The 15741-nt window shown below is 37.4% G+C and overlaps 1 protein-coding gene across 1 annotated transcript in view; it reads right to left on the reverse strand.

Annotated features, from left to right (window-relative positions):
* The window catches only part of COL11A1 (collagen type XI alpha 1 chain), a 274990-nt gene that overhangs the window by 88382 nt on the left and 170867 nt on the right, over positions 1-15741 (reverse strand). The window contains exons 33-36 of the mRNA XM_060690063.2: positions 13220-13264; positions 12971-13024; positions 12821-12865; positions 2457-2510 (exon numbers count right to left, since the gene is read on the reverse strand). Coding sequence (XP_060546046.2) covers positions 2457-2510; positions 12821-12865; positions 12971-13024; positions 13220-13264 — 198 coding nt within the window. The remainder of the gene's footprint in view (positions 1-2456; positions 2511-12820; positions 12866-12970; positions 13025-13219; positions 13265-15741) is intronic.

Here is a 15741-nt window from a genome sequence, read left to right on the forward strand (position 1 = left end):
AATTTATAACTCCAAATTTCCTAACAATCTCTCCAAAGACAATCAAAAAAGAACACCAACATCATTTGTTTTCACTTATCCCTAAACTTGATGTAATCTGTTTTTCCTTCCTTGCACATGAGTATATATAATTTTCACATAATGTGAAAATAAAGATGTCTATGTTTATATTTTGCAAAGAAAAGTTGCTTTTGGAGATACGACTCAAAGAATTGGCAAGAAATTTGTGTTAAACACTTTTAATGCCAGCCATCTTGCCAAAATTTTCTCCCAAATTGTTATTCTCCCTCTGGGGAAGCAATTGTGTGCTTGAAATTGTAACTTTCATTCTGTAATGAAATGATAGCTCCACAGATCCCTAAAGTGAAGCTGGGAAATTCTGTTAATTATTCTCTCAATTAAATGAAAGAAGAAAAAGGGAAGCGGAGCCTAACTATCATTTAGCAAAATGTCGTAGCCATGTCAGATAACTGAGGTGGGGTGTCATGAACAGACTGCAAAATGTTGGGTCATGTAATGTTGTACTTTCATTTCTGGTGAATGGAGGCAGCACCTGTTTGATTTTAAATGCCGACTGCAAAGTATCTTGGCAATTTTTGTCACAATATATTATGAATTGATTTGTTCTTTGGAGATGCTGGAATATTTCAATACAATTTCAGCCTGGCTGTTCGCTTATTCCAGTGCAAACCAGATCTACAACTAGAACTCAAAAATAGTTTCTTCTTTCCTAAAAGGTGCATTACAGAAAAGCCAGCAATGCTTCCCACTGATTCGGATGGCACTGATCAATTCCACCAAGCTAAATGGAAGCCTAAGCATTCTGCAAGCTTGTGCATTAGTTCAGTTAATGCTTTGGTTCCACTTATGAAAACAGCATTTTAAAGTCAATAATGCAGCTAGAATGAGTAGCACACTCATTTTTGATGATAGCATGGCAATAACAGATCACATAGTTTCCCATCCCTTTGATCATTTTGGATTGGGATTAATGTAATAGAGAGGGAGAGTGACCTCTAGTGGTGTTTGGATTCCTCTGTGGAGAAAGCTAAGCAGCACGCATTGATGTATCAACTGGAAATAATGGGAAGTTATCTGGGCATGCACATATTTGGAAACAGCCTTTTAAGGAACAGCAAGAATCTGGAAAAGGCATAGCTGCTGTAGTAATTCAAAAAGCAGTGCTTTGTATGTATGTGTTGCAAGTTCCAAAGCACCCATTTTGAAGGATTTGCAAAGACCTAAATAGATAATTCCCAATAATCAAGCTTTTCAAATTGTCTTTCATAAAGCCTTTACACAAAAACACAGCATTTTTAAAGATTCACAGTGGCGTTATATTATAGGAGGTTTGTGACATAAAGAAAAACAGCAAAGGACTTCAGCTACAGAACTAAAACTACCTCAAGGTAACAACATACATTTTAACGTAACATTCATTAAGTCATTCATCCATTGTTTTTTTTTTAATCTATTCAAAAACACATGTTTTTTGAGGAGATAGTAAAATAATTGTAGGCTGCCTACTTTTAATGTTTATCTGCATAGCTTTTATGGCTTCTTTTTCAGGCATTTTCTATTTTGTTATCAGTTTAGAGCAAGCACATTTTGTAAGCACATTGTTCTACAGAACCAACTCTGCTTTAGGTACTTTGCTAAACAGAGAACTGTTCTGAGCTGATTTTGTGATGTTTAAATTCAGGTCTCCGTTTGTGTTGGCCTCGGGCTTCTTACTCCACTGTGTTTTTGCTACTTTTGCTGATATTAGAAAAATCAGCTCACATTTAGCTATTCATCCAGCTTTTCTGAGTTGAATCTGGGACAGAAGGAAGGACTGGATACATCAGAAACCATCATAAATATCAAGCAGCTCTGCTATCAGAGGGAATGATTCTACTTACTAATCTTCAATACTTAAGGCAGACAAAATGAAGCTGGATTAAAGGGCTTGGATGAGTTCACACAATGCAGAAGTCTCATGCAGAATCAATATTTAGAAAATCTGGTGCATCATACAGAATGCTACTTAGATTAATAAAGTGTTGTGGAGGAACAGCAGGGTAGGATAGTCTCCACATGGGGTTTTCTCAAATGATGCCTCTGAAGAAATATCATTAGGAGAGCTTGAATATATCTAAAGTGCTTGAGTAGGTATTAAGGTAGTTTTCCTTCTGAAACAGATCTCTGTCTGTATGAGCAGTTGTATTCAAGTTAGAGACTTGAGACTTGAAAACACACATACACACACACTATGATAATTTATATTATCCAATCAGATGAAAATGGCAACTTGGTGAAGAGAATTAGAAGGTGTTATTCTCTAATTCTGTTTCTGTTATCTTCACAGTAGATTAGAATATTCTTACAATACATGTAATACGTTGATAAAAATGCTTAATAAACACTATCTATTTCAATGTTTTCCATCCTATGTTTATTTTAAGACAAGTACTTACAGGAGGTCCCTTAGGTCCTGGAAATCCAACAGGTCCCTGGGGCCCTTGTGGTCCCTAAAATCAAAGAAACAAACCAAACAATTGGCAGCATATTAGTAGAAGTATCATCACAATTTAGCACAGAGAACAGTCCAAGTGTGTCAGGCAAAGCTTTGTGGTTCAGTAACAGAAAATTAAGTGTCTGTTTGCCCACAGAGCTGATTAACAAGTACCTTGCCTGAGGAGAACTCCCCTTTCCCTAATGTAAATATACAGACCACAATTCAAGACCATCTAGCAGAGTTTTAACATAGACAATTTGATTTTAGTGTAATGTCAGCTGCCCAGGTAAACATCAAACAAGGAAATTAATATCCAGTAAATAAATAAGTCACCCCAACTTAGCTTTGTGGGGCAAACTCATGCTTGCTTGGGGGGAAAAAAAATCCAGGTGCCAAAATAAAGTTTATTGCCAGATAACCGAATCCCTCTGCAGCCTTATGGTAAATTTTTCAGCTCTTTCCCTATTAATTACAGATGTTTGGTAACATATTAAAGAAAAAATTGGGGGGGAACATTGATTTGTTTCCCTGAATCTGTCATCTATGGAAGGAACAGGAATTCTTCCTCGTAGACTGGATTTATAATGAAATACACAGCAAGAGCTGAATTACAGCTGCCTCTTGCATCACAAGAATTGGATTATTAGGAAGATTTTTTTCTGTATAAAGGAAGCAGAAAACTGGGCAAAACACAAGACACAGGATCCTGCTAATATGTGGATCTGTTTATATATAGTTTATGTTGAGACAGTTGTTTGCTCAGCCAAGGTTTTATTGTGTGATCTACAATTGCTATATACTCAATTGATAAGATTATTGCTGAAAACAAATTAAGGTGCCAAAAATTGCTTACAAATGAAGAAGAATGCTTGCCTGAAGTTTAAAAAAAACCTTAAAAGAAATAACATCTGAGGTTTTTGTCGTTATTACTTTGTTTTTTACTCAGGGATTATGAATAAATGTGGCCTCTATTTTGAAATGATAGTTGACTCCGTAAACAGCACTGGTTTGTTATTACACATTGAATAAAAAAACTGAACATTATTCTCTTACATCCCAAGCTATCACATTTAATTATTTGCTAATTTCAAGAAGAATCAAACTAATTCCTATTTTATGAAGTAATATTTAACCAAGATACAATAGCTACTCATTTTCTTACATTGATAATTTTACTGAGAATTGTATACAAATGTGCAGTACAAGGATTACAAAAATGTAACAGAACTATTTTTTAATGGAAAAAATATTAAGAGAAATAGAAACCAATTTATGAAAAGATATTATTTCAGAATTTAATTTTTTCCTTCTCTCTCCAGTTTCAATGTTTTGACATAATGTTTATTCTTCTCTTTGTTCATATCTACCCAGGTTTCTTCTTTGAAGAATTATCATATAAGAAAAACATCATTCACAATGAGAAGGAGGCTACAAATAAATTGAAGAAAAAAAAAGAAGTGAGTCTAATGCGTGCATGTGTGCCATGTCGTGTTTCGGTAAGAAATAAACAAAGCCACTTGCGCGCAGCACACTCTTACGCACGGCACACTCTCTCAAAACTATTCTCCTGTGCGAAGCACATGCATCTCATAATTGCATCTCACCACACTGTACCGAGCCTTGACGAATCGTCATGTCAAATACAAATACGTCACATCACACACAAAGGATTGGATCGGCATCGATCGAATACGGAGATTTACAGATTAGTCTTCAAATATCGAAAAGGAGGACATGTAGGAGGACACTTTTTGAGAGAGGACAGAACTTACAAAAGAAGGACTGTCCTCCCTAAAGGAGGACGATTGGTCACCTTAAGACATCCTCAACTTGGTGTCTTTCTAATGTAGTGTTTCTCAACTTCGGCAACTTTAAGATTCTGGTTGAATTCTGGGAGTTGAGGTCCACACATCTTAGTTGCCAAGGTTGGGAAACACTGTTCTAAATGGGTTGGATTGCATTTTCCATAATTTTTTTGGCCATATTGCTAGAACACCATGGATGGTGAAATTCAGTATATTGGAGCGATTTTGTGTTAGTGAATGTTCCAGTAAAAAAAACAGAAAAACTAGATATTTCATTTCAATTTGTTCTGAATAGTCTTCTTTCTTCTCAAATATCTACAGGTAAACCTCTGACTTACAACAGTTCATTTAGTGACCATTCAAAGTTACAAGGGCACTGAAAAAAGTAAGTGATGACCATTTTTCAGTTACAACCTTTTCAGTATCTCCATGATCATGTAATCAAAATTCAGATGCTTGGCAACTGACTCATATTTATGACGGTTGCTGTGTCCCAAGATCATGTGATCAACTTTTGCGACCTTCTGACAAGCAAAGTCAATGGGGAAGCCAGATTAACAACCGGATTACTCAATTATCAACTGCAGTGATTCACTTAACAACTGAGGTGAGAAAGGTCATAAAATGGGGCAAAATTCACTTAACAAATGTCTCACTTAACAACAGAAATTTTGGACTCAATTATGGTCATAAGTCGAGGACTACCTGTACTTGATTCTTTGCTATCTCAAAAGTAAAATAATATTTGTACACACAAGCATTCTTAAATTTTGGGTTTCATCTAAGACAGACGGGCCGGATCCAGCCAGCAGGTGCTTAGATCTCGCCTCAGGGCCAGTCTGGAAATAGCAAAGGACCAGCCTGCTATGCCTCTGGGGTGGCCCAGGAGGCATTCCAGGCCCAAAACAGGGCCTCGTGAGTCATCCAGGAGACCATCCAAGCCCAAAACAGGGCCTCAGGAGGCCTTCCAGGCCCCAAAAATAAAATATTTTACCTTTCAAGCTTGGAGAATTTTGCTACTAGCCTATCTCAATAATTTATAGTTCTAGCCTTCCTATGGAGTCAGTTTCTTGATCTGGTCTCTCTCTCATAAGATTATCAAGTAGATCAAGTAAGTATTAAAAAAACAAAATTGCAGAAATGTACGCCTCCCTATTTTTATAAGTTTATAAAACCATGCCTGCGGAGGTGCGGTTCCATGTCACACCCACCATGGCCACAGCCACCATGGCCACGCCCACTCTCCACTCCACACCTGGCCCTCCAAGGTCAAACCCAATCCTCATGTGACCCCCAATGAAATTGAGCTTGACACCCCTGATCTAAGAGATATGATAACAGTGTAAAAAGTGTCCTAAACAGAAAAGAAAATAGAACTCTAGGTACGGTAGTTTTGATGCTGTTTTGAAACAAATCCATTGATAAATATTGCAATTGATTTATTGTCCTCTTTTGGTTTTCCTTTACGAGCAATACTGGGTAAACAGAGTAAATACTTCAAAAATCTTGTATTTTAATGGAGTTGAAGTTTTTCATTGACAAAACTTTCTGTTGATAGTGTGTATTCACTTGACTACATGGAAAAGATCACTATACATTATTATTTGTGTATGTGTGTGTGTGTGTGTATTGGTAGAGATGGTACTTTACTTAAATGTTGAGATATTATCAAAACAATAAACAACAGTTGGAACTATGCTGCCCTCAAATTTGTTTGGAGAGAGTTATAAACTTGACTTCACACATTTCAGTGATGTACAACCTGAGCCATACAGTATATGTACTTCCCACCCTCCCCTCCCCTTGTTTACTTTGGACAAATTGTGCAAACACCTATCTTTCTGGAGAAGGCTAGATTTTTGTTCTTTCACTTTATCTCCTCAGATCCTTCCAAACATTTCCTCCCCCTCAACACATTCACTCTTCTTTCATATACATGCTTTGCAATTCATTCTCATTCATTACCTCTAGAAGACTATTTCAAAACAGTTCTTTCATATTGGCCACTCCCTTTTATATCCATCCATCCATCCATCCTTCCGTCCATCCACTTATTCTTACATTTTATTTTACTTATATTTTAATTAACTGCAGTTAATTGCATTGAACTTATTTTTATGTTTCTCTTATGTAGTCAACTCTTATTTTCACATTATAAATTGGACAAAAGGACAATGTGTTAAAATGGTAGAGGTGAGTGATTGCATTGATTGTTTACTTAAAAATGAAGGTAGCATTTGTTCTGTCTCCCTGTTAGATTGCAAGCAATCTGCCCGTGGAGAATGGAATTTAATACCTAACAATTGGGGGGAAAAGTGCGTCAAAATTCAATAATTATAAGCAGGTCTAAGCAGACATTCAAGGACAGAGATCTCTGATAAGTGGGTCTATATTGTAAACACATCTGCCAAACTCCTGTCTGAAAAAAATGCACCACTTCATCAACATGCATTTAGGTTAATTTGTGGCCAAAGACCACAAGTATCAAATATCAAGCATGTGCATTGATAGAGTCCAAATCTGTTGGATAGAAACAAAGGAAAACCAGAAAATTAAATAATTATTAAAATTAGATTTCTTTTTTAAAAAAATGGTTGTGGTTTTTGAGATTGCATTGGTTCTTTACTTGAAAATGAAGGTAGCATTTGTTCTCTCTGTTAGATTGCTAGCAATCTGCCTGTGGAAAATGGAATTTAATACCTAACAGTTGGAAAAAAAAATTGCTTCAAAATAGATCATGAAGTGTATGTCTCTGTCAGAGATGAGATGATTAGGCATGGCTCTGGAGAACATGATAGACAAACAAAGAAACAGTCTCTGGAGCAGAGGGGAGGTCTCAAAAGCTACCTTAGAGAAAAACTGATGATAACATATATAGTCTAGACCTTTGAGGGGTGTAATAAAACATTTTTTAAAAAATCCGTTTGGTTGTTGCATAGTGGCAGGCATAACAGAAGCATACATAGGCCTTGATGCTTTCTCAGAAAAGAGGCCATCTAGGACCCAGCACTGAAGGAAAGTAATTTTAAGGTAAAGGTAAAGGTTCCCCTTGCACATATGTGCTATTTGTTCCCAACTCTAGGGGGTGGTGCTCATCTCCGTTTCAAAGCTGAAGAGCCAGCGCTGTCCGAAGACGTCTCTGTGGTCATGTGGCCGGCATGACTAAATGCCAAAGGCACACGGAACACTGTTACCTTCCCACCAAAGGTGGTCCCTATTTTTCTACTTGCATTTTTTACATGCTTTCGAACTGCTAGGTTGGCAGAAGCTGGGACAAGTAACGGGAGCTCAACCCGTTACGCAGCATTAGTGATTTGAACCGCTGAACTGGCAACCTTTTGATCAACAAGCTCAGCGTCTTAGCCATTGAGCCACCACATCACCCAAGTCTTAAATACTTGAATACTTATTTGGAAGTCTTAAATACTTCCAAATGTCAAGTGGGGTTATTGCAGTAGCAAAATGTAAAACTACTTCTGGCTGTATAGTGCATTCCTTCCTCAGAAGAAGATGAATAAAGAGCCCCTTGAAGTCACCTATTTGAGCCCAAACATAACAGGCCTTGCTCCTGTTGTGTGCAAATTTGCTAAGTATAGTGAAATGTAAAATTTCTCGCTTGTGGAGTCTCACAGATTGAAACTGTGAAGTTTGGTGCTATTGGGCAAAGTTTCAGGTTGTAGGATATAGAAAGGCAGTGATTGTCAGGCTTGTTTGAAAAAAAATATCTGTTTCCTTATTCTACAAGCTGGGAATGGAGGTTAATATTAAAATGGGAGAAAATCAGATCTATCTGATTTGGTACCGAATGAATTTCTGAGTCATCTGTAGATTTTCTGATTTCTTGGAACCCATTCAAGGTATGAAGTTCCTTTCAAGGAAATGGCACCAGTGCTGAAAAGTATCTTTGATTATTTTAGTTTTGATTTTTAAAAAATCACACTTTGTTTCTGCTAGCAATAGCTGTCCACAATAGAAGGTGTAAGGCAGAGGTCATGTTACAAAACCCTCACTCAACAGGAACATTGTCCCTGAGATATTTTAGAAGCAGCAGTCTGAATAACAATGGGGTGAATGGGAACTGGATGGCAGAGGAAGGCCTGGGAAGCAAACAGGTGAGAGAGAACAAGTCTTGTTGAGCATTTGAATAGTTCCCCTTTCTGGTAATTTGGATTACAATTTTTGTCCAAACTGCAAAATCAAAGATAAAGTGGGTTTAAAATAAAAGTTAGAAAATCCCACCCTCCAATGCTGCATCTCCTCAACATTTCGGGTGTGCGTGTGTTAAGAAACTAGAGTTCAGCTTGAGGAGAATGTCCCACCTGTATGGAAGTGCTACAGTTCCCTAGAAAATGCAATACAGGCAGTTCAAAGGAACATTTTTTTATTTTAGCATACTGATTGTTTTAGTGAAGTCAGTCAAGTATAATTCTTCAGAATAAATTACCAGGCCATCCAAATAAATTCTATCAGATAAGCGCCCAACCTGACATGAAAAATATTATTACTAAACTTCATTAAGGCTGACAGAGGAATGACTAAATGACAGAACATAATTCTGTGTTCAGATGTTCTGTAATACATGTTAAAGGCAATTAAATATTTGTTCAAATTAGTTTTTAGGATCCCCTAAAATTTAACTTGGCCAAAAAAAATGAAGCTATTTAGAAATGGAAATGGAAGTTTAGAAATGGAAGAGAGGACATGATCTCTAATAGTAATAATATTCAGAATGAAGAAATTGTTAACCACTCTTTAAAAGAAATATTTCTTTTGACAAAAAATGTGGGAGTACTGGCTGTGGATGCAGAATGAAGAATGACCCCCTCTGCAAATTTCTTTGAGAAATTTCTTTAGATGGGCTAGTTCCTTTGAGGACATAGGATGCTGGCATTTACCAAGACTCTGACTTCCTAGAATCAAGTTTTACAGAAAGTCCTCAACTTACTATCATAATTGAGCTCAAAATGTATGTTGCTAAGTGAGCTTTGTCCCATTTTTCAACTTTTGTCGCCAGATTCGTTAAGTGAATCCTTGCATTTCTTAAATAAGTAACACGGTTGTTAAGTGAATCTGGTTTCCCCATTGACTCTGCTTGTCAGAAGGTCGCAACAGGGAATCACATGACTCTGGGACACTGCAACTGTCATAAATATCAGTCAGTTGCCAAGCTTCTGAATTTTGATCGCATGACCATGGAGATGCCGCAATGGTCATAAATTTGAAAAACTGTCATAAGTCACTTTTTTCAGTGCCATTGTAACTGTGAAGTGTTGTAAGTCGAGGACTACCTGTAGTATATGGACATGATCTATGGGATCCGATGGTTCATGACTTTTCTTTCTCCTCAAACTGTACCTGGTTGTAAAGGCAAGGGAAAGTGATAACAAGGGGAGGGGGTGTAAAGACTCTGCAAACAGTTTTAAGTTTCTGAAAAACCACATCTAATATCTTCTGGGTCTCAGTGGATCAGTGGATTATCGATCTGAAGCCAACCCATCAACAATACCATAAAGACATGGAGAAGGCAAGCCAAACAAAGCAAAGATAGAAATCACTGATGGCAGACTCTTACAATTATTGCAAAGAATCTGCTACTAATGGTTTCCACTATCAACACTGGGTCTAATGGGTGAATGAGCAAGGCATAAGTGTATACAGTGGCAAAATCTATCTATCTATCTATCTATCTATCTATCTATCTATCTATCTATCTATCTATCTATCTGGGTTTGGAGGTTTATTACAAAACCCAGCGTGAAGAATATTAGAATCAAATATTGATACCCAGCCCCATCTAATTGTTGGATGCATAATCAAACTCCTGAGAAAGCAGAAGTGGATGTCTTAATTACTACTTAACAAGCCAGGACTGGGATGATTAGAACGTTTGCTTGCAAAATGCCCTTTTATTCCATATGTAGTACTTAGTAAATACCTCGGAGCATAAAGATTTTTCTGTAAAATGCCTCCATCATTCATGTGCTGTAGTATTTAAGAAAACAACATTTTTCTCTAGTTCACATTCATTCAGTTTGTTATACATTCTTACCCTGAATTCATTCCTGGTTCTTTCAGTTTCACAATTCCCAGGAGAATTAACATGCAATTTCTGCCAACATTCTATTTCATACATACCCACAACAATCTAGAGCACGCCAATGAATATTTTCTGGCCACAATATATTTCAGCCCTTTTGTTTGCAATTACTGTAAATCTACAACTTCATTATGCTCATCAGCTCCATTTCATAAGATTAGGCTTTATCTTTATTCAGACCTGTATATCCTCATTTTTTCTTTTTCTCACAAACATTTTTTCCTTTCCTTTCCTTTCCTTTCCTTTCCTTTCCTTTCCTTTCCTTTCCTTTCCTTTCCTTTCCTTTCCTTTTCCTTTTCCTTTTCCTTTTCCTTTCCTTCCCTTTCTCCTTTCCTTTCCTTTTCTTTCTTTCCCTGTAAGCCTCTTTGAACTTCATAAAAAAGCCCAGGATATAAACAGATGTGACTAACAAATTTGGTCCTCTTACAGTCCAAGTCAGGTTTCCTTGTATGCCTCAGCTGTAAATATATTATTTTTGCACATATTAATAAAATAATGTATAAATAAATAATATTATTTCCTGATATAATATAACCTTTATTTGAGACCATGCTAGCCAAAGATTTCGGGAGCTGGCCCAAAACATCTGGATAACACAAAGCTCAGGAAAGGCTGATACAAGCACATTGAGTTGGGCGGCCCTATAAATCCATTACATACATAAATACATTTTTCGGTAGTGCATCAACTATCCTCTGTCTCATCTATTACCTTCCCAGCAAATGTCAACAGGGATCATAAAATACGGAGATTATGACAAAGACTGTAAAACATCACAACATGCTGAAAACTGCCTTACGAGGTAGATGCCATATTTTAAATAGACTTGTCTAATATATTATCCGTGTAAATAAACTGCTTTCCAGACCTTGGTGGTTAATAGTCTTTTTTGTCAAATAGTCTTTTAGCAGAGGGGTGATGTTTACCTTTGGGTATTACTGTAAAATCATGCCCATTTCATTTTATGATTAAAAAGATATTTCTGGAAAATCTTATATTGTTTTTCTACCACTCAAACAGGATGCAGTCAATTGAATACAGAATGGATGAAAGAAAAAGCTGTGATCATTTCATTGTCAGTTTTTTGTAAATGCTCAGCCTGCCAGCTGGAGCCTGCACTAGAGCAACAGGAGGTAAACAAGGTGATCAAATTAATTCTGGAAGAAGTATTTCAATGGATCCTATAAATTTAATGGCAAGGGATAAACCATATCCATGTTTGACACGGGCCTTCTTTGCCCTCCTTTGTTCTGGTTCACCTATAGGCAGATACTGGGAAAATGAAAGACACTCAACAGGCTTCTATGGGCAAGCTCGGAAGAGCAATATTGTTGGCAAGTGAAAATTTTAGGGAGCTTCGCTCAAATCAATTTCTTGAGTGGATGGAGCTCAGAACAAGCTTTTTTCATTCTCATTTTCAGAAAATTTTATATTACATAGCTAATGATTCAGGCTACATACAGATCCCAAAATATATTCTCAAGTCTCAAACCAATTTAGCAATCTATTTAAAACTGGATAACATGGACAAGAATTACTGGGGAGAGGCAAAGGAATAGAGAAGTAGCATTTGAAGGGTAAAAGCACCTCTTACTCCAGTGCTCAGATATTCCACCTGCCACTCTGTTTTTGAAGCTTCAGGCAACCCTTCCTCAACTCTGGCAATCACCTGATTCTGGGAGTAACTCCCAAAATTCCTTAGCCAGCATTGATATTGCAGTGTATTCTGTGAATTGCAATCTAAAGGGCACCAAGATTCAGAGAAGTTCTCCATGTCACAACACTTTTCAATAACAAAAGACTACAGCTTAGAAATCTGTCCATAGAGCCAGCTATTAGTCCTCATATGTTGGGTTCTTCACCAAGCAACATATTTATGAGCATTTTTTTGAAAGTTCCCCAAAAGCATCCCAACATCTGGAAATATGTTCATTTGGGCAAATTGGTGTATTTCCATTTGTGAATTGCAATCTAAACAAATTTCTCAACCATCCATCTCTAATTGCCGCTGCTATCTTTTGCAACATCTGGCCAGGATGAAAGACACAACAGACACTGGCATAGCAATAAACCATAAATCTCTTCCACGGTGGCACAATTCTTTCCTTGCAATAATCCCATGGGGAAGAATTCACTCAGCAGAAATGAAGCTAGGTTTTCAGACCCAATACAAGGGATCTGAAAATGTCCTAAAAGTGCCATTTTCTTTTGCTTTTCTAAAAGCAGATGTGAATACAATCCACTCACAAGATCTCCCTCATTCACCACAATGGGGAGAAAAATCCTCTTGCAAAACAACCGTTCTGTAAGGTATAGCTCTACTCAAATCAGTGTCACAGTCAGCATACAATGATATGGGAATATTTGATAAATACTGAGCCCAGAAAAAGGAAAATGAAATAGACATTATTCTTTGCATACCCTTTCACCAGACGGGCCAGGTGGGCCATCACCCCCAGCAGTGCCCTGGGGAAAAAAACAAAAACACAATTTATTTCAAAATGAGATGGGCGTTTGCACCAAGACAAAAAGCTAAACTCAGAATTAGTTACTGCATTCTGTCAAAATTACCTTTGGTCCGGGTTTTCCAGTTGGACCTCTTGCACCTCTTGATCCACGTGGTCCCTGGGAGTGGGAGAAAATATGTAATTAGCATTTTTATTGAGCATTGTTGCATAGGAGAATATAAACACAGGTTTCTGACCATGGGGTGGATAGCAATAAAAAAAAAAATGCATGCAGTGATATCAAGGGCTAATAATGCTACTAAACAGAGATCCAACACCCCATCCCACCCCCCAAAAAAAACATATTACTTACTGTTGGTCCTCTTTGTCCTCTTGGACCTGGTTTGCCATGTAATCCCTGTCAACCAAAATTCATGGAAATTAATCTGGGCTTTGGGGCAGATTATTTATTTACTGGCATATCTCTACACTACTACAATCAAAAAGATTCTCACCAGCTCATTATAGAAAGTACAAGTTAAAAGAACCAAGGTAAACAAATAAAATAAAAACACAATAGCATTACAATACAGACCCTTAAAAATAAAGGAAAGATAGCAAGATAGTTCACGAGAAAGCTCTGCAAAATAGCTCAATCTTCCTGGACCTGGAAAGAGGTTTTGCCCCTTTGAAAAAGGAAAACAGAATTGTGATAATTCAGAAACCAGCTAGCATAACTATCTCCTTTGTCTTTATATTTTAATAAACAATGTGTATTTTCATACTCCGATGGTAGCTTGTCCTTATTTCTTTTGTTATCACATAAAAGTTTTGTTGAAGCTGTTCTTAATATTCTCTTTAGCTTCCTTTTTTTCTTGTCCTATTAACTATTATTCTTGGCTGCCTCAATTTGTCTACTTGAAAGATCTTCCTTTAGGAGGAATAATTTAAATCTCATCCCTCCACCTGAAATTCAAACCAGATGAATTTTCACTCTTTCTTCCTCCAATGGGTACTGAATATATTACTGAAATTGCCAAATATGCCATTACGATAAAGAAAGAAATTCAGACCCTACTGCCTACGCACTCTCATGGGCAAGAGCCTTCAAAATGCTTCTCCATAAAATGCTCTGGCCTCGTTTCCCTTGATATTCATTTCAATGAAGCCAGCAAAGAACTTCATCACAGACCGTGCGTGATCTTCCCTCCCTCAGTATTGATTGGGAGTGCCTTAAATGAGTTGTGCAGGGTTGCCGATCCTTCTTTCATTTCAGCAAAACAGACAGCTACTTCAAAGCCCCTTCCTTCAGTACAATCCATTAAGGCTTCTCTTCTGAGAGGCCTCTTTTAATCAAGACTGTGATTGAAAGTCCACAGAGTAAGCAAGATGAACTGTTTTAGAACTATCTTCCAGTGATAGAAGAAAATGTGTGTATGAATACAGGTAGTCCTCGACGTACGACCACAACGGAGCCCAATTTTTCTGCCGCTAAGTGAGACCTTTGCTAAGTGAATTTTGTCCCATGTTACGACCTTTATTGTCATCATTGCTAAATGAATCATTGCATTTATTAAGTTAGCCACATGGTTGTTAAATGAATCTGGCTTCCCCATTGATTTTGCTCGTCAGAAGGCCACCAAAGGTGATCACATGACTCTGGGACACTGCAACCGTCATAAATATGCGGCACTTGCCAAGCATCTGAATTTTGATTATGTGACCATGGGGATGCTACAATGGTCGTAAGTGTGAAAAACGGTCGTAAGTCATTTTTTTCAGTGGTGTTGTAACTTCAAACGGTCACCAAATGAACTGTTGTAAGTCGAGGACTACCTGTATAGGGGTGTGTGTGTGTGTGTGTGTGTGTGAAGAAAGGGCACCTGTAGAATTTAAGGAAGCAGAAATACTCACTGACAACTGCAAATGAAAAGTGCCCCACTCTTAACCTGAAAAATTTCACAGCCACCGATAGAGCTCAGCTGGTAGGATGTATCTTTTATTATTGATAACATATCACAATAAGGACAAAGATGGATATCGGAATTGTGAATGCTATTAATACGTTTGTTTCATGTTATGCAAATAGCAGCTGTGGAGAAACTTCCAGAGCAACTTCTGGACTCTGAGAGGTGGGGGGAACTCACCTCCCCCCATTGTAGTGCCAGCATAAATTGCTCATCTGAATCCAGTGTTTGCATTTCAAAAGAAGTTTCTCCCTATCCCTCCCCCAGATCCTTTGAAGTGCAGGGCCTTTAAAATGCATGAAGCCTCTTCAGAAATACAGTCTGTTGTGGCAAGGAAAAACAAGTTCAGACTCAGTTGACCTCTCCCCATTTGCCTAGCCCCCCCCTCCCCCCATTTGCTTAGCTGCTCTGTGGCTTCCATTTGCATAATAAGAAATTAGCACATTAACTGTATTCATAGAACTGACGTTTGTTTCCATCTTGACTGTAATTGTTTTGTCAGAACCAATGCACCAATCTGGCTCTTAGCATGATGTAAACCCTCTACTCAGCGAATTATACAATGCTACCATTGTAATTAATAAAATAAAAATTTAAAATTTAAAAAATACCTCAGTGATTATGCTGAGTCTGTAAATCCTTGCAGGAGACACCGTCTAATAAAACTAGCCCAGCAGGCCAGATGTTTGAGCCAAAGTTTCAATCTGTAGGTTCTTTCTTTCTTTTTGCCCCCAGAGTTTCCTCTCTGTATAAAAACTAGTTATCCATTTAGATAGAGTATACAGCCAAATGAAGGCCATTGTCCTTGATTTTCAAATAACTGTTTAACCGCCAATCAAAACACAATTATTTTACTTAATTGATTCAAATGTGAACTTCCTCTCTTTATGAGGATCCATTTCTTAAAATCCTGTGGGTTTAGCTCTGA

This window comes from Pantherophis guttatus, chromosome 3, assembly GCF_059756535.1.
Source record: "Pantherophis guttatus breed Tessera chromosome 3, ASM5975653v1, whole genome shotgun sequence".
NCBI classification, from domain to species: domain Eukaryota; kingdom Metazoa; phylum Chordata; class Lepidosauria; order Squamata; family Colubridae; genus Pantherophis; species Pantherophis guttatus.